The 19027-nt window shown below is 38.3% G+C and overlaps 2 protein-coding genes across 2 annotated transcripts; both read right to left on the bottom strand.

Annotated features, from left to right (window-relative positions):
• Positions 1–1025: 1025 nt before the first annotated feature.
• On the bottom strand, positions 1026–3729 carry LOC149118230 (galanin receptor 2a-like). Its single transcript, XM_089292260.1, has 2 exons — positions 3393–3729; positions 1026–3181 (listed from the first exon to the last, which is right to left on the bottom strand). Exon 2 carries the CDS (start codon positions 3027–3029, stop codon positions 2010–2012), a length of 1020 nt encoding a protein of 339 aa, XP_089148386.1. The 5' UTR covers positions 3030–3181; positions 3393–3729; the 3' UTR covers positions 1026–2009.
• A 2929-nt stretch (positions 3730–6658) lies between these two features.
• LOC110050367 (QRFP-like peptide receptor) lies at positions 6659–14018 on the bottom strand. Its single transcript, XM_020756288.2, has 2 exons — positions 13945–14018; positions 6659–9017 (listed from the first exon to the last, which is right to left on the bottom strand). The coding sequence occupies exon 2, from the start codon at positions 8869–8871 to the stop codon at positions 7897–7899; it is 975 nt and encodes a 324-aa protein (XP_020611947.1). The 5' UTR covers positions 8872–9017; positions 13945–14018; the 3' UTR covers positions 6659–7896.
• Positions 14019–19027: the final 5009 nt, after the last annotated feature.

Raw genomic sequence — 19027 nt, 5'->3', positions numbered from 1 at the left:
ACTGTTCCAAAATTTAGAATTCTTCAGAAGAAATTTGGGATTTTTTTATGATATTGTATTAACCTTCTTCTAGTATTTTCAGTTTCATGTCCAATATCTTACCGTCCTTTTTTAAACTCGTGGATACGCGAAGCGTAGAAACGTGTTTGTTGCGGGGACTCCGATATGCAAATGTGTCACTCACTCACTCACTCACTCACTCACTCACTCACTGAGGTGTAGACACTGCTCGTAATTAGTCGGCCCGAACGAGAGCGCCCGAGTCCGACGCCATGTTGGAATAGTAACCGCGCCCGGGGCCATATTGGAATAGTAACCGAGCCCGACGCCATATTGGAATAGTGACCGTGCAGTCAGTGCGAACCTACTACTCAATGCGTGCATCGTGCCAGCCCGAATATTGATGATTTTGTAGCTTTTACACGACCATTAATATTAGGTGTTTCGCTAAATTGAAGTGGAGTTGACTTCGAATGTTCGAATTAGTACTATGGCCAACTTGAAGGCTGAATTTCAGGAGCATTTGAGTCGTCCAGGCGCTCAAAATGACCAGGAGATGTGCATTTGTTTGCTGGAAAGTGACCTGAAAAGCTAATGTGGTAAGCTTTGATGAGAATGTGTTTTATTCCTCGACCTTAATGAGCTTATATGAGTGAAACGAACAACTTTTAATGAACGAAACAGCTACTGAATATAAGGCAAACATTGGCACCATTGTATAATATTGTAATTTCATTTTTATAATTTAGTAACATCTAAACCTGAGGCCAGCCGAAATATTGTTTTAACTCTACGACGTTGTTTCAACCTTGCAGTAGTGACGTATTATCGTTTTACTTTTCAAGTTTGGCTGATTAGATCTGCTGTGAGATCCAACGTTCAATCAAGCAGGACCTTCGTTCACCGCTTTACAGTTTTTAAAAACACTTAAGTTTTTCATGCTGAGATGTCCATGTTAAACCAGCATCGAGTTAAGTTTAGATTATAGTTGTGGTCTCTATACTTGTCTTGTTTGTTTTAGTACATTGATCTGAACTCTAAGTGGGATGTGAAATGCACATAAACTTGGAAAGAAACTCCCAAATACTTGATTTTGATAAGCTTAAATGATTTTTACCCTGTCTTTTGTTTACACTTTTGCTTCCTGTTTGAAAAGATAACAAAGGGAAAGAAACCCCCTGTGAGCTTGTCCCCAATTATTAGTTAACACTAAATACATTGACGCTTCAGTAAATCTGTTATTGTTACTGTGGGAACACATATTTATGGTCGACAGATTTGTCGGATCAACACTGAAAATTCTTGCAAAAGAGTCTACTTATTTTGATGTATTTTACGTGCAATATATATAGAGACAAGTGGTTCCACATTGGAAAAGAAGTGCCGTCTCATAAGAAACCTTACCTATAACCTTGAATGAAATGCAATGAAAAACGTTTGTGAGCTCGTACGACTTGAATACATGCAAATTTTTCCAGCGGGCAGATCAACGTCAAGATCTGGGTGTGAGGGAAGGGGGGGAGTGGGGAGAGTACTCTATGATTTGTTGGACAGGAGTGTCCTCTGTGACCCAAGAACCTTTAGCCTTTACCACTCCATGTTATGCTGCAATTTTGCCCCCCTAGCTATTCTGGACGTATGTCTTTGTGATATGTGTGCAAAAAAAAAGCTAACGAAAAAAACCTGCACTTTGTGAGTTAAGTGCGACCTTGCATGGTACAAACCCGGCTTGTTTTAACAGCATTTAATAATACACCAGTAATTGCAAGTTCACCAATATGTTTCATCTCTAGATTACCTAATCCACGAGTTTGGCCATAGGTCTCCTTTGATTATTGTTCTAAACAATCAGTGTTCTATCGGAAATTGTTTTCACAACAGTAATACCTATTGATTGCGGCAAGAATGTCTTTGTATTTACGGTTGTCAGCTTGAGAAGAGCTTTGTTTTCGGATATAAACTCTTCTTATCAGAAATTCCTAACACGTAGTGAGGTCGCTAAATTATGTTTAAACATCACTGAGATGTAAGCCAGCATCGTTGTTAACTCTTAGCGTTGTAGAGCTGCATGTATTTTTTCCAATTCGTCTCGTAATTCTTTCTTCTGTGAGAGTCCCCACTGTTGCAGAAGTCTGAGAAACCGTGCATCTAAAGAAACGTTTAAGAGACGACTTCAAGTTTTCTCCGTAGATTCCGTACAGTATTGGATCTAACGCCGTGTTCACAAAAATTAAAAGTTGGGATGCTCTCCAGATGTACCCACCATCTGCGAGTTGAAAGTACATCAACATTCGCGTAATTACAAATGGTGACCAACATCCTACAAATGCTACCGTTAAGGCTACTAGAGGTTTGGCTGCCTTTCGATGCCGTAATTTAGAGCACGCAGCTGAAAAAATGTTTTGCGCCGGAAAAACGCTAGAGCGTAACGTTACAAAGATGGACCTCTGGGCATAAATCATATAGATAAGAGGAATCAGGAAGAAGCAAATGGAATGGATGCTGTAATAGATCTGTCGTCCTAAATCTGTGAATCCAATGTTTGTGCAGGACACCCCACCTGCGCTATCCTCATGTGCTTGATAGGCATAAAGCAAGGGCGAAGCTACAACAAGGCTAACAAACCACAAGCCCGCCAGCTTTCGATAGACGCCTTCTGGAGCGCTGGTTCTTGTACTGAATGGTTCAACCACAGCCTTGAGTCTTTCAAAGCTGATAACAACCAGAGTCGTTATTGAGGCAGTGTAGCAAGCTTCGATTACAAAACTTTGTAGCTTGCAAGTGACCTGACCGCCAAGCCAAGTCCATATGAAAGTTATGAAGTCTAATATGGACAGAAACGTGAATGTGAGGTCAGCGATGGCCAAGTTGGCGATGAACCATTTCAGTGAAGAGGCTTTTCTCTTTATTGCTCTGTAGCAGATCGACAAAACCAAACAGTTTCCAACTCTTGACAATATGAACACCAGAAAGTAAAAGAAGACGAATGAGACGACTATCGCTCTTGGAAATCCATCGCTTGTTGCCATAACTCACTCGCTCCCTCAGTTTAACGTGAGTCTCCAAGCCTTGTCGACGATAACTTTCCTTTCTTTTCCTGGAACACCTGTATGCACTAATCAGTGTCTAACCAAGGCACGTCAGTTTCTGTTTTCTCAGTCAGCTTCTTCAAAGGTTATTTCTGGCGAAAGCAAACATTTAAATAAGACATCAGCGCATCAAGTGCAGCATTAAGCTCTGCTTCCATCTGTTGTTGGCATGTTTTTCGCGGTGGACTAGATGTATTAATTTATACTTCGAATTCGACCAGTATAACGCTTGTCATCTAAGTTCTTAATTACAACTTTAGTAGATTACTTGATGGATTCTCTCAAAGAAGTGAAAGCCCTTACCTAGTTTTGATCAAAACTTGTCTCAGTGGCAATAATTTTTTGAGCGTCGTCAAACTTTGCCTTCAACCACCTACTTAAATATTCATAACTTTTTCGTTTCTAAAGAATGATGTCTTACTCGGTTGTGACACTTGCGAAATTCGAAACCTGAATTCAGAATCACAGATTTTAGCTACACGGAACGAGATATCAGATTATCAAACCATCGACAATACGTATTTTAACGAATACAACTGTGTTCAACCTCATTCTATAGCAAAAGAACGTATGTTGTGCAAAATTGCGTGATAATTGCGAACCAAACATTTTTTCATCTAGAAAGACGTTCATTTACATACATGTTATAGCAGGTCAGTTACAGGCAACTTATACGGTAGACCGGTTAAATTATCAAACAAAACAAAAAATAAACTAAAACTTCATCCAATTTGCTTGTTATTTTATTGGTTCTTGATTTTCAAAGAAACCATTCCACATGTAAATTTAGGTTCAACAGAGAGTGTTTGGTATCTTTGTTTCCCTTTGTTTTTTTTTCCCTCTGTTTTTCAGGCGTACAGCTGTTTTTTTAGTTTGTTTATGTGGCTTCATTGCTGAGAGAGTTAGAATTAAAGAGTGTGTGACCTGCCATTGTTAAAAAAAGGAAACACGGGTTCCAAATTTTTGATTCGTGGTAAAATCAAAAAATAAATTGTTTCCACTAATACTCCAGGTATTGCTGTCAATTTTCTTCTAGCTTAATTTCAAGATGGTTTAAAGTTTTGGTTGCGTAAAGAAGAGAGTAAATAAAGAGCACCTTTAATGAAGACAGGCGCATTATTTGCATCTTATAGTCAGTTTACCGAGATCATTTATCTTGATTGAAGCTCAGTTTAAAAGTCATTTGAGATTTCGATTGCGTGTTCATTAGGTATTCTGTGCACGTATGATGGTTTGTTTTGCCCAATTGACAATCGGAAGATTAAATTTTTCAACGTAGATAAATATCTTTATTAAAACGTGTTTAATTATTTTCTTTTTTAGATGGCATCATCAGGTTTACTCAATTAAAAATTAATTTGAAGCTGTTCAAAATATATGACTTTTGTTCGGCCAAATGGAGTGATATTAATGAAACTGTAAACATTAATTATCGATTTTCTCTTGACGTGACTCCTGAACAGCCTGATTGTTTTCTCTTGACAGCAGAAAAATGAGTTGATCGTGCTTTCGTGGCTCTTTATTGCAGCCTACATCAGGACATACGTGTACGTTGTAAAAAATGACAGTTTGTGAATTTTCCTTTCACGATCCAGTGTTGTGTTAGTACATACATATTGTTGAACTATAAGCATCGTCTTCAAGTCAGAGACGTTTACGTTTACGTTTACGTTTACGTTTACGTTTACGTTTACGTTTACGTTTATGTTTATGTTTATGTTTATGTTTATGTTTATGTTTATGTTTATGTTTATGTTTATGAGTGGAAACTTGTCTTCCTTTTTCCTACACTTCTTCACTCTTTGGTTCGTTTCCCGGGGAGGGTGGTACTCCCTTATATGAGCTATATAGGTATGTGCGGCCCCAAAGGGTATGGTTTTTCAGCCGTTTTTGTCAGAAATAGGGTATCGATTTTAGCCTATTTTGGCCATTTTGGTCATAAATAGGGTATGGCTTTTGCACTCTAGCCTTGATATGGGTGTGTTTTTAAGAACAAGCCACTTTTTCGTCATTATCGAAAAGAAAACTAACAAAAGCCCTTCACAAATTATGTTTACGGTAATTTAACATTGGTCTGAACTAGGGAACATATTATAACGCAGGTCTGAAACAGGGTTTTGATTTCATGGTCAGGTCATAAATAGGGTAGGGAATATCGCAGATTTTGGTAATAAATAGGGTAAGGGTTTTGGGAAGCGTGCCCCACACCCCCACCCAACTTTTCTGGGAGTACCCCCCGGGTTTGTTTCTGTTTTGTCGGTTGACTCGTTATTTTGGTTTCTTGTTCTTAATTCGTTTCTTCGATCGCAAGTTGGTATGCTCCGGTTCGTTAGATTCTTTCAAATCCAATTTATAATAAGTTTTTTTCAAATACGTTTTTACAGTAGGTCTGGCCCCAGTTGTTCGAAGGTTGGCTGACGCAATTCACCGGATAAATTGCTCCCCAGTGGACAAGTGTTAACAAAACAAACCACGTGGATTCGTTTGTTGTTCGCTTTGCTCTATTTTTGTCTTTGTTGACCACCTGTCGCTCTCCTACTTATTTTATTACCCTCCCCTCCCCTGGTCTTTTTCGGTGACTCTTTTCAGTCGAGTTATGTATCCACGTGAATTCACTTAAACTTTGGCTGCTTTTCTTCCGGAAAAAAAGAAAAACGAAAAACTAGGGCAACAAATCAACAATCGAACAACAACGACTCGAAACCAACCAACGCAAACCATTCATTTCCTGGTACAGTCAACTCTCGCCTTGCGGACACCCCGCTATTACGGACTCTCGTTATTCCGGACAATATCCAGATCCCCGGCGAAAGCTATAAAAGTTTAACTGTAAATGACTCTTTCTATTACGGACTCTCGCTGTTACGGAAATACTGACACTTTCTTGGTACCAAAATGACAATTTTATTGCTTTGACTCTCGATAAAGCGTACACCAGGTACTTCTCGTATAACATAAGTATGTAAAAAATAATTTGTTGCCAATTTTTTTTTTATTTCAGCGGACATGCAGTTATGAGAAGACCATTTCTAAATGTGGTAGCGGACATTGTTTTTGATGAATTGTTTAATACTTACAGTTTCAGTTCACTCCGTTATGTTTTGTTGTTCAGCGCGAAAATTGAAGAACCGCATTGCTTATTCGCGTAAGTGACACATTTAACACCTTAAAGATTTAAGATAACTTCATAGACATTGTCAAAGTTATTTATTGCATGTTAAGGGTACTTTTTATCTCAAACACCGCTATTACGGACCCTCGCTGTTAAGGACACTGAACATAACGACGTCCCCGAGCGCGTCCACTATAACGAGAGTTGACTGTATATTGTTGAATAAATCATGCAAGATACAGTTATATATTGCCTGACGAATATTTGACTGTTCATCTTCACCTTTTAAGAGGAAAAATTTTCCGTCAATTGTTGGATCATCTCCCAGGGATTTTCCATGTCACATGCATGTAATTTGTTTTCTTTTAGATTTTTGTTGTTTATTGTTTGTTGTTTTGCTGTTGTTGTTGTGGTTGTTGTTGTTTTTTTTGTTGTTGTTTTGTTTTTTTTACACTAATTTTGTTAATTCAATGATGGAGAGGTTAATTTGTTAAAGTGAACATGTTACGGTTCTTTATCACCTAATTCCAAAATGTAAGTGTTTCTTTATGTCTTTTGAGGGTGTTGCTAAAGTGATCAAATTTAACAATGCAAAATAGTAATAAACCATTTGAAGCGAGAATTTTTCTGAACCGCGCATAATTTACTTTGTTCTAATGCAGTTATTATTATTTTATTTTCTTAGTGTATATAATCTGAACATCCAATCACACATATCGCTTTGTTGTATAACAAAAAGAGAATTACTACAATTGCTAGGCTAAGTTTACCCACTGTCAATGGCAATTCAACCGACCTCTCTTCATGTTAAGGTGATTCCACTGCGGTTAAAAAGAAGGCGTATTTCATCCAGTTGGTAATCATGTTATGTATATCAGAAAAATGTAGTAAAAAATAGTGTCACCGTGCTCGTTTTTGCACAACTTGGGTGGCCTTTGTAACAACTTTGTGACCAACGAGGTCGTCATTACTTAACGTTAGTTATCAGAAAGGGGCACCAGAAATTCTAAAGAAAAAAACACTTATTGGATTAATTTATTGGAGAAGTTAAACAAAATAGACCCTGAACTTACATGTCAAACCACGTTAGTTAAACAGGAGTTAGGATTATACTACAAACTTAAGAATTCTCTGCGGGCACACATACCCAGCACTACCTAAATACTTGTTCTTTAAGGTATTAAAATCAAAATGTTTCTAAGCAGAATTTTAAACTTTTCTTCAAATTGAGATATATTGTAGATAACCTTGTGTAATTTAAATTCATGCATTAAAAAGTGGGGGTCACCGTGCTTGTTTAAGAGAAAAGAAGCATTTATTTTGCTGTCGAGCTTAGTTTGAGGGAAATCTCCTATGTCCTGTAGGCGCATGCGCTCATGTACGCGCGCTAATGACATGAAAACCGTGGGCAGTAGGGATGCGCAATGCACTACTGAGTAATCACCTTAAGTGTATTCCTCTAGGAAAAAAAATTCTACAACACAATGCAATTTTAGGGAATGTGGTTCAAATTTTACTGGCAAACGAATACGCCATTTCCGAGTTATCTTGTGCCTCTCTGTTTCAAAACGAGTCCTTGTGCAAAACTTTTCACTTCAATCTGATTTTGGGCACGTTTTCATATCAATGGACTTGTTTTACCATAAAGGCCACAGGCAATTCGGATGTGGTCAACTGACTTTTCATATCACGTGTTCATGTCACGTGGTACCCCTGGCTGTTTTTATTAGTCTCGTCGTTTTTCTGCGGTGTAACTCTCGCGACTCGTGTCTTAGTCTGAGGCCTCTCGGGGAGCAAACGTTTAAGAAAAGGTTTTAGCTTTCCTCCGTAAATTCCATACAGTATCGGGTCTAAGACCGTGTTCGAGAGAATTAACAATTGAGACGCCCTCCAGACATACCCTTCATCAGTGAGGTGGAAGTAAATCAGCGCTCGAACAATTGTAAATGGTGACCAACATATTGCAAACGCTATAGTGAGGGCCACTAGAGGCTTGGCGGCCTTGAGATGCCGTTTAGTATGCGATGTTGAGAAGGTATTTTGCGTTAGAAAAACGTTTGACCGTAAAGTTAGAAAAATGGCGCTCTGGGCATAAATCATATAAATTAGAGGAACGACGAAGAAACAGACAGCATGAATACCATAATAAATCTGTCTTCCTAAATCTCCGAGTGTGTTGTTGGTGCAAATCACTGCACCGCTGTTATCCGCGTGGGATTGGTAGGCATAAAGTAAAGGCGAGGCAGCAACGACACTCAGTACCCATGAGGAGATCACCTTCTTGTACACAGTTTCCCGAGTGCTCAGTCTAACACTGAAAGGTTCAACCACAGCCTTGAGACGTTCAAAGCTTATGAGAACAAGGGTCGTCATTGAAACCGTGTAGCAGGTCTCGATGGAAAAACTTTGCAGCTTACAGGAGAGCTGACCGCCAACCCAAGTCCATACGTAACTTATCAAGTCAAATGTAGACAATAACGCAAATGTAAGGTCAGCTACGGCTAAGTTGGCGATAAACCATTTTAGCGAGGACGGTCGTCTTTTTATTGTTTTGTAGCAGATAAAAAGAACGAAAGAGTTGCCCAGTGTTGACAAAATAAACATCAGGGAGTAGTAGGTTACTCCAAATACAACAAGTGGTATTGATAGAACTCCATCGTTGGCTGCCATGGTGTGTTATTCTTATGAAGAGTTACCAGGAACTTTTCACTTAATTACATGCGAGGATGTAACGATTCTCCTTTCTCCTTACACGGTACATGTACATCTGATGCAGCATAGTATCTCTGGGTATTTGGCAGTTTCTTTGAGCTGGCCTGTAAAAGAAAACTGTCATCAATGAATTTTGTTCAAATCACCAGTCACCGTTATTATATAAGAAGCCATAAAAGCAATGAAAGTTACAAATAATGTTACAATGAGAGAGCAAAACAAATTGTAGTTCACGTGATTGCAGGCAGGGGCGTAGCGAGTCTATAGGCCCTTGGGCCCGGGCCTACAAATTTTTTAGCCTATCCGCCCCGTATATTATCGTACCAAACCCAGACTTGCTGGCTGGCAATCGCATCGAGGAAATGTTCCGTCTGATTCAGTCAGTGAATGCTACAGACGAACAATGTACTATCATAGGCGGATTTAGGGGAGGGGCCGAGGGGGCCGCCCCCCCCCCCTTTTTTTTTTTTTTTTTCAAAACGTTTTTGTACGACTCCAACCCTTCTAACCGTCCTTTGAGTGTTGTTATAATTATACAATCAGGTTCCAATTTTATTCAATTTCCGAGCTTTTGCGTTAACAATTATAATATATTATCAAATATTCAAACAAACGTAACCCAAAAATTAAAATTCGCGCTAATTGTTAACGCCAAATGTAACAGGCGTTTCTTTCGGTTTGAAATGACGAGGAACACTGGACACGAATATTGTCACGCCGTGTCCCTTGCTGCACTGCTGAAGAGTGAAATATTTTTCTGAAGTTTTCGAGGAAAGCAAAGAAGACACTGTTTACCTTTCATGGTGAACCAGGTGAGTACGTTACTTATTTGACCTAAGTTAAACGTACTGGTTTTTTCTTTTTTTAGATCTGTATCTGTCTGTTAGCGGGCAACGTTCGAGCCCTGCCTTGGAGACTTTGTTTGGTGATCATCCGCCCCAGCAGAAAGGAAAATGAAGTAAAAATATTAAACTTTAGCTTATATTAAAGCACTCAATGTAATGATCTGTCGCAAAAGGTTTTGCGTAAATTGGTTTATAATCCTGAGTTAATTTCTCGATAGAAAATTCTGACAGAAACGATTAGAATCATTACAGCAATAACAGTTTGCTGATGATATTTCAAAAATGGATCAGTTGTTTCTACTTGTGCCAGGTGAAAGCGAGTTTTAAAGAGCAAGCTTGATTATCATTCGGTGTTTTTATGGTAAGTAACGTTTCCCTTCTAGAAAGTTTCCCCGTAGGACTCAGCCGTTCGTTACAGGGTTCCACACTGAATGTTACTGAGGAAACAAGCATGTTAACGTTGCGAAGGAACAGCTGAAAGGTATGCGCAAGAATGCTAAAACAACATTTGCAAGTTCTGTGTATGAAAAGATCAAGAAGATGGCTAAGAAGGCAAACGTCAAGGTAAGCATCCCTCGAACTTTTGGTAGGCAGACATTAAGAAACAACACCAATGCCAGGACACCAGCCGCCTACTTTCGACGGGCGACAACTTGTTGGAGCAAATAAATACCCGCTTTGATGGACGGTCAGAAGCGGCATTGCTTGGACTGCTACTGATACCTGCCAACTTACAGCAGCTTAACGGGTCTTCTCAAGAGAAACTTATTCAGCATTATTCCCCTGATCTGCCGTCCCCAAGCAGTACGTCGCAGGTCTGGAGCTGTGGAAGTGCTTCTGGTATGTTATTCTGCGTTAATACTATACATGGGTTACCAAGTTTATAGTGAAACTGAGATAAGCTGAAAAAACCGATTATACCTTGTCTTGAAATATGTATTAATTCTTGCTTATATTTTTAGGAACAACGCTACCGTAAAATTCACGACACTGCAAGAGACATTGAAAGCCTGCAGCTCAAGCCTCTACCCCAATTTCCTCACAATTCTGCGCCTCCTGTTAATCACCCCGGTCACAAGTGCAACTGTTGAACGTAGCAACTCTTCACTGCGGTTTGTGAAGAATGTTTATCGCAGCACCATGGGAGAAGAACGTCTAAATGCCCTGTTGCTGCTCTTTATTCACAGACATACCTTTAAACTATAATGCAGTTGTTGACGATTACGCCAAACGAAACCAGAGAAGGATGACATTTATCAAACCGCTCCAGTGGTTTATTTCGATTAATACTAGATGTATAAATGCAATGCAATGACTCTTTTAACCGTTCGCCTACCACTAACACTACGATTTTGCTTTGAAAATCGTTTTTATGAAATGCTCTTTAATTCTATCTTCCGGAACGTTAACGTTACTTTACTTTGCATCACGAATACGCTCACAATCATGTCTGCTGCATCTCCTGAAAAGTGAAGTTTTCATTCGGGGGGGGACTCCCGATCCCACCTGAGCAAAACGGCGTGAGCCGAGCCGCTCTGCGGCAAATGCATTATGATTAGTGGCATCAGTGGTTCTATTAATATATCTAAAAGTGACCAGAGGCGGATCCAGGAGTAGGGTTGGGTGGTTGCAACCCTTCTAGGAATTGTTTTTCTCTATCTCAAATTTGTGTGCGTGGTAAAGGGGAGTTCAGATCTTATTCATTCATGGCAAATAAACGGTCAATTTGCACTTCACGACAAACAAAATGACCATATACTGGATTATGAAAATTCTGGTTCCCTGGTTCAAAAATTATGGTAAAATTCAGAGTATATATCTTGACTTTACAAACACTTTTCGAATCTGAGTAATGCATGAAATAGCGTTTTAGTGGTTTCGGTAAAAAAAATTCCCGGCGGAGCATGCAACCGGACCCCCATAGAAGCTCGCACCTTCGGCGCTCGATACACGCCTTTCGGCGTAATAACGACTCTCAAGCGCGTTAGAAACAGGCCTACAACTATTCAAAACCTCGCTACGCCCCTGGCAGAAATCTTATGCGAAATGAATACCGTCAGCAATGTTACCACGAGACTTCTCAGACTCATTTATAACTCATCAAGTTTAAAGAAAGGAAATGATAACCGCGGCGGTGAACATGTTTGGATAACTGATTTTAGTTAGCATAGATTCTTACGCCTTAGTTTCAGTTGCTCCAGACAGTGTTTTACCACATTTCCAACCCTTCGAAGTTTGTCAAAAATACTCCGCTACTACACCCTCTGCTCGGCGTTTGGAAATATGATGAAATACTGTCACTCGTGCATGATATTTTAAAGAACAGCAAATGCGGCAGTTGCCGCTGTATAACTCAAGGGTTATAACGTAAAAATGTTAACAGTAAGGTCACAATGAACTGAAAACTTTCTAGTTTTCACTTTCACTCTGGTTAGAAAATTACGTAAGTGTTGTAAAGGTAGACGCACAAAAACTGCCGTAAAACACCGCGGCCTGGATAAGGGAGGAGGTGGTGCGTGAAAACAACACCTGTTGTTCATTGAAAATCTACAGTGAATGGCGTCAGTTGCATTTAGGTCTTGAGTTTGAGCGAGAAAATAAGTAAGGGTTTCAATAAACTGTTATAACAGATTTGCACGTTGTCGTCATTTGACTACAACTACCAGAATTCCTTTCGTTGTTTCTTTGTTATTTAAATTTTGAATTCCCAGTGGAGTTTAAATAACAATTGCCCTTATTAACATAAGAAACAGAAAAGATGAAGGATTCTGGTAGTTGTAGTCAAATGACGCCATCATGCAAATCGCCTATTACCACCACATTAACCGTGTCGGCACGTGCCTTGCTTGATTACATAACAATCTTTACTCGTGGGTTTTGGTATCCTGATAATCATAACAACCGGAGTTAAAAACAAAAATAAACTGCTGTTCGCGGACAAATATCCTCTTTTCCAGTTTTACTTAGACATCCATTCAATATCTTATTTCCTCGTTTACCAAGCACCCCCCATTAAGTGCTTCTCCTCGAAATAGTTTCAAATACAAAACCCACTCCCCTCCTTGTAAAAGCAGCAAAAATTACTGTATGAAATGAAAGAAGCTAAGGGAATTACTCCAGGTTTCTTGGAAAAGTTAAAATTGTTTTTCAAATAAAAGAGGTCCAATAATTCAGTGATACCTGATTATTAGGTAAGAGAAACTTTAACTTGTGTTTTGCTGGCCCCTCCTCACATTTGCATTGCGCATCCTTACTGCGCATAATTTATAGTGTCACTAGCGCGCGCTCGTGCACGCGCTCATTCTCTATTTTCCAATTGCCCATAATTCCCTCTGTTTGCCCCCCAAATTTTGCATAAACTATTGTTGTGAAATGCTTTTTTCGAGACACCAATCTTCATACTTTGTCTCCTTGCGCCCCGAAACACGTGGTGTGGCAACGCGTGTTTCGGGGCGCAAGTGTGTTCAAAGTACGGAACTTGATATAGTGAACGGGTCATTTTGCAATTTATGTGCGTTGGCTGTTGGGCTGGCGTTTCATATCTTCGCTGCACAGTGCTGACGGGCCCCAAGAAGGGCGAAACAGCTGTCCACTGTTGCGATCCCACTTTATCGATTCTTGTCATGTTGGTGTCTCGAGACATTTTTCACGTAGTATTAGCCTTGCAATCTGCTGTTTGTCTTCATGCATTTTTTTGGCTGATCAGATCTCTTGTAGATCCAACGTTGGCAGCGTTTATCGTATGCGGTCCCTTGCAGTTTCTGGGTCCTTAAAAACGCATTATACATCACTTTGAGGTCTCCCAATGCCTCTTACAGCCTTGTACATAAAAACCCTAATCTAAAACGGTCTCTAAAAAAGAAAAGTTTTTAATCGTGATTTAAAACAGTCCACAGAAGAACACTGTTTAATGTCATTTAGTAAGTCGTTCCATAGCCTTGGTGCAATAACCGAGAAAGATCTGCTGCAATAAAAAACCGTTTTTGTCTTTGGAATAGACTGCAAATTTAAGTTACTTGACCACAGAAAACGCTGAGGCATATAAAGAAATATAAGTTCATTCAAGTAGTTCGTTTAACACTGGATACACTTAAACTGAAATTGTTGGATATAAATATGTAAAATCAAAGAGCCATAGGCTTAAAAGAACAGTTTCAGGATAAAATATCAATCCTTTAATTCTCACCTGTAATATAATTCTGGTATACCGATGTTATGTTGGTCAACCAATGATGAAACAGTGGAGTGGATTCCTCGGTGATCGCTATCTACAGAAGCAGAGAAAAGTTCAATATGTTAATCAATATGAGCAATATATATGGATATATTAATAAGGTGGTATCGTGGGGGTTGAACTGAAAAGAAACGTCGAATTGGCTGAAGTTAATTAGTATTGATTTTTAACTAATGGTTCTTTCCTGACTTCATATTTGTTTTTAGCACAGTTTGACGTAACTACTTCCTTGTTTTCGTAAACTTATGATTTTCGGAGATGTTATTTTTTCAAACAACCGCCTTACTTTTGCTATCTGTATTCTCGTTTGGTACATTTTGTATTTCACCACTTCCTTGGAAATGCCGAGTCAAATGGAGAACAAAATAATGTTCTCACATCATTTCAATTTCGGTAAAAGTTCCAGGCTTCCATGCTAATGCCTTAATTTGACTCCTACAGATTTCCGCTTTGAATAATGACTTAAAGCTAGTCCAGTATGTTTTTTTTTTTCCTAAGAGCCTTCCTGAAAGCTAGATAATTGCTGTGGACTTATGTATTGGTTCGCACGTAAATGAAACTCCTACAGAGATAAGTTTTATTTAACAGTGATATGTATGACTGAATTTATGAAAACCGTGTTAAGACTTTGCACCAACACAACCATATGCGCTTTGATTTCACAACTCCAAAAGGCCTTAAAATCTATCCAAGCGATCAAAAAAAAAATTGATAGAGAGAAAAGCAAGAAAAGGAAGACAAGAGAGTGAAGGAAAAAAAGACTTGAATTCCTTTTGATTTTTATATCGTCTACTTTCGAGAGGAAAAAACGCTTGAATTCTTTGACACTGTTTACATAAATCCAGACATATATATAGTCAGTCAAATATTTCAAGTTCTCTTTTCTAAAAGCCCAGATGAGAGCTGCAATATTTGGTACAGACTTAATATTTCATCATTTTACATGTAATTAATGTTGGGATGGAGATTTGCACTCAAATGTCCTGATTTAAACGTATATTAAGATTTCCACAGATTTGGATTTGTATCTACGACGTTGGTCTTCCCAAAGTTTCTTCTAAATGCTCAGTAGAAGTTAAATTAAACTGGGTCCATGTAATTGCTATGGACTTATGTTTTATCTTTTTTGCTTAATAGAAGACGTTTGCGCAGGTGTCCCGGATCACGCGACTCTTGAGATTTCCAAAGGTTTCAGTTTTTACCTCTGGCAGATTATGGCGTTGGTCTGGCTACAAGGTTATTTTCTAACAGGCCAGTCGAAGGTCCACATAATGCCTCACGTCGAAAATATAAGTCGTAAGATAAAATATTGACCATCACACAGTTTAGATCAGTGTAGTTAATATAAGATTGAGCAAAAAAAAATGCACATTAATCTCCATCGGTCTCCATTGTAAGCGTTATGGATATAATTGAGAATGATAGTGTGGGGGCTGAACCGTAAACAGCTTAGTCATTATGAAAGAGCCATTTTAAACAAACTCCTCTTTTGATAGGTCACGGCAAGAAATATTCCATTATAATTTGTTAGTCCGGTCGATGTCGTTCAGATGTTTCTGACCTCCGGAATATAAATAAAGTTTCCTCGTTTTAATTTTAAAATTTAACTTTGCTGTTGCTAGTTAATCATTAGTAATAACTGAGTAATATTCGGCCATAGGATTTCAAGCAGAGAACGTCGACATCTGAACAAACTCCAACAAAAACAGAACAGAATAAAGCAAAACAAAACGAGATAGATCCACTTGGAAAAGTAACAGACTGTAGTTCGTGCCCACTTACACTATATATTGATACAGTCAAAGTCGTTATTGGCTGCCATTCAAAGTTAATAAATAACTTATTTGTCATCTCCTTAACTTATTTCTAACTTCCTTTTGAGGAAATATATACCTTCTTTGGTCAGAGGAAGCAAATGTGGACTTACTGTCAGTGAAGGCAATGATATTCTCTAGGGATGTGACGTGGGTCAAAATAAATGCGGCTTAAATAGAATAAACACTTGAATATGATCTAGCTGACGACCTTACTAAGCAATAGGAATGCCGGTAAAGTGGAATTATGGTTCGGCAGCTATATTTCTTGTTACATTTGTTTCGCCAAGCTGAAAGCTTTCCTGATTATAAAACTCGACGTCCTGCCTTGCCTTAACATATTATTTTGATCACGTGACGTGTCATTTTGTTAAAATTTAATAAATCGGCAAATTGGTGGCGAATCTTCATTCTATTGATCAATAAATAAGCGTTTTCGATGCAAGTTTAAATCATCTACCTTGTTACGTTTGGAATGATCTACGTTGATTTCGCTATTAGAAGATATAAGTGATCAAAAGTCGAATTTTGTTGAAAAAAGCGGCCTTTTACCCTATAAACGTTTTCTACGAAAAGCGGGGCGGTCATTACAAACGTGAGAGGATGGAAACAATTGACCTGCATCTAAAATGCGTTTTTGTTAGATGATATTACTGAAAACCGCCACCAATTGCTCGCATAAAGTCTATTTTCCGCTAAACATCACGTGAAATGTCAAGTGACCCTTCAGAAGCACCAATTCTACTTTCAAATGTCCAGGACGTTAAAACCTAATTGTGTGCTAAATTTTGTTCCATTGCCATTTATGCTTTCAGAAATATAACCAATAAATTATTTTTACTAGTGATAGCCTTTGACTGCGGTCTTAAATTACTTTTGAATTATTCCGGAGGAATTCATATTCTCACAAAAGCAGAAAACACTCCATAAATCTTCGTCGATACTAACTGACTCGAAATGTTCCATTTCTTTTTCGTGCTTCGAAACTGCCTGCCTTAATTGCAAAAAGATTACGACACCAGATCGACTCCGACTCAGACGCTGTTAAGGTTCAAGAACCGCTGAATTTGCATGACGTGAGATTGAAACACGGGCTAAACAATGGGCAGAGTTATGTTGAGTAAGGAGCCGAGAATTATGTCGCTCAGGTTGCAGAGTCACCGTATTGTCGAGTATTTTAAACGGCTAATTTTGTTGAAAGTCTCAACCCATTGCGAAGATACCCTTTTTTTTTGGTTGATTAAGAATGTATTTGGACATAATTTCTTTAAGTAATATTGTTGCCACACCACGCTTGTATTCAACCTAAAGCACTCATTTATGAAAAACACTTTTTCCGACATCACCACGAACAACGATTGTACAAATGTTATCTCTATTTTCGGAATAATGTCTTACCTTGAAGCAAAGGAAATGATTCATTTTCACTTGCTTGAGGTTACGGTTTAAGAATCTGAAGATGACGTTAGCCAATAGTGGTGGTGATGTTAACTTTTTTGATTTTAGACTCCGTAGATTGGCCTTAAATAAAAGCAGTTCTCGGTTAATGAGATATTCCGGCTGAGAAACAGATGTTCGGAATACAACTAATTCGACAGCAACAATTACTTTTACGAGAAGCTTCTCGTTTGAATTGCTAATGTGCTCTTCACCTGGCTATTGATCTGACACACGGGTTTTCTAGAGATAAGATATTTACAAAATGAATCAAAAGTGGATATATGCAGTGTCAAGGTTGTATCCTTCATTCTAGAAGTAAGTGAAGTAGTATATCAAACACAAAAGACCGTGCTTGAGCACATTACCAAACACAGAGAAGAAAGTTGAAAACACGACACACAGCGGAGTATCTTTGACGAACCTCGAGTTGTTTGAAAATGTGGTAAACGCTGTCTTGAGCGTCTGATATATCTTTTCAATCGAAACTAAACCTAAGAAGAAATCGTAAAAATCCAGCCTAATTAAGATCGGATATCCAAACACCATCACCATCTTGATTTCCTTTGTTTAAGTTTGACGAATTATTAATGAGTTTGAGAAGTTTATTCCTCATTAATAGCTTTATTTTAGCATATTAGGGCCTGAAGTGAATTTCACATGTAAAGGATGTAAAGCATTCATTACTTAACATTATCCACAACAGTCACCTTAATTGCCAGTCACCTAGCCTTAATTGTTGAAAGGTTCGACAACACATCGACTGCGACTCAAATGTAGTTAAGAGTCAAGATTCGCTCAATGTGTATGGCGTAACATATCAAACACGAAAGAACGTGTTTGACCACATTTCCAAACACCGAGAAGAAAGTTGAAAATACCACGGGCAGCGGAGTATTATTGAAGAACAACAGTTAGAGTCGTGTTGGGTAAGGAGGCGATTCTTAAGATCCAGGGTCAATGTACTGCAATTGGCTAATTTCGTTAAAATGCTCGAACCTTCTCTTTTAAAACACTAATTTGGCCTTCACCTGGCTGTTAATCTGGAGATAATTATTTACCACGTGAATCAAAAGCCGATATATGCAGTGTCGGACTGTCAAGACTCTATCCTCTATCCTTTGTGTCTTAATCATCCAAAAAGAAGAAATAAAGAATACCACGTTCAGCTGAAATTTCAACAGAATAGCAGTTTAAAATTTCTTAACATTGTGGTGACAAAATCAAATTTCATTCCCAAAACGGTTTTTTTTGTTTTTGTTTTTTTTTTTTTTTTTGCTCTGTAACTTTTTTTATTCTGGTTATTTGAATATTTGGTGGCATTTGGTAATATTATAAACGAACTAAATGCAACTATTGGCGGCTATTTAGGAGAAATGTAGCCTCATGAGACCAAAACTCACGTTTAAAAGAACAAAATTGCAAATTCTTAATTTGTGGTTTAATGAAAAAATGAAAAGAATATATACATCTTGTGGTTACTTGTTATAGCTAACATACTGGCGACATATATTACCATCTTTAACAGCTGCGTACTAAATTTGACAGATAGAAAGAGGAAGTTCTAATTTTGTAACCTAGTCACACCAGTAAAGGAGATTTATCATCCGATTTTGAAGGTAAAATTATCTCTTAAGGGAAAGAAACTAATTTTACTGTCACTTTGTTTTATTATCTTGATAAGTTCGTTTCTAACACATCCGCAAGCTGGAGGCTTTTGTTTGGAACAATCCAGAACATAAGTGATGGAGGTAAGTGTTCATTTAAAGAAGAACAATTGCAAT

This window comes from Orbicella faveolata, unplaced genomic scaffold (assembly GCF_042242905.1).
Source record: "Orbicella faveolata isolate gen_17 unplaced genomic scaffold, um_ofav_v1 contig_1, whole genome shotgun sequence".
In the NCBI taxonomy this organism is placed as follows: Eukaryota; Metazoa; Cnidaria; class Anthozoa; order Scleractinia; family Merulinidae; genus Orbicella; species Orbicella faveolata.
The sequence above is the reverse complement of the archived record's forward strand: the minus strand, read 5'-3'. Positions and strand labels throughout refer to the sequence as shown.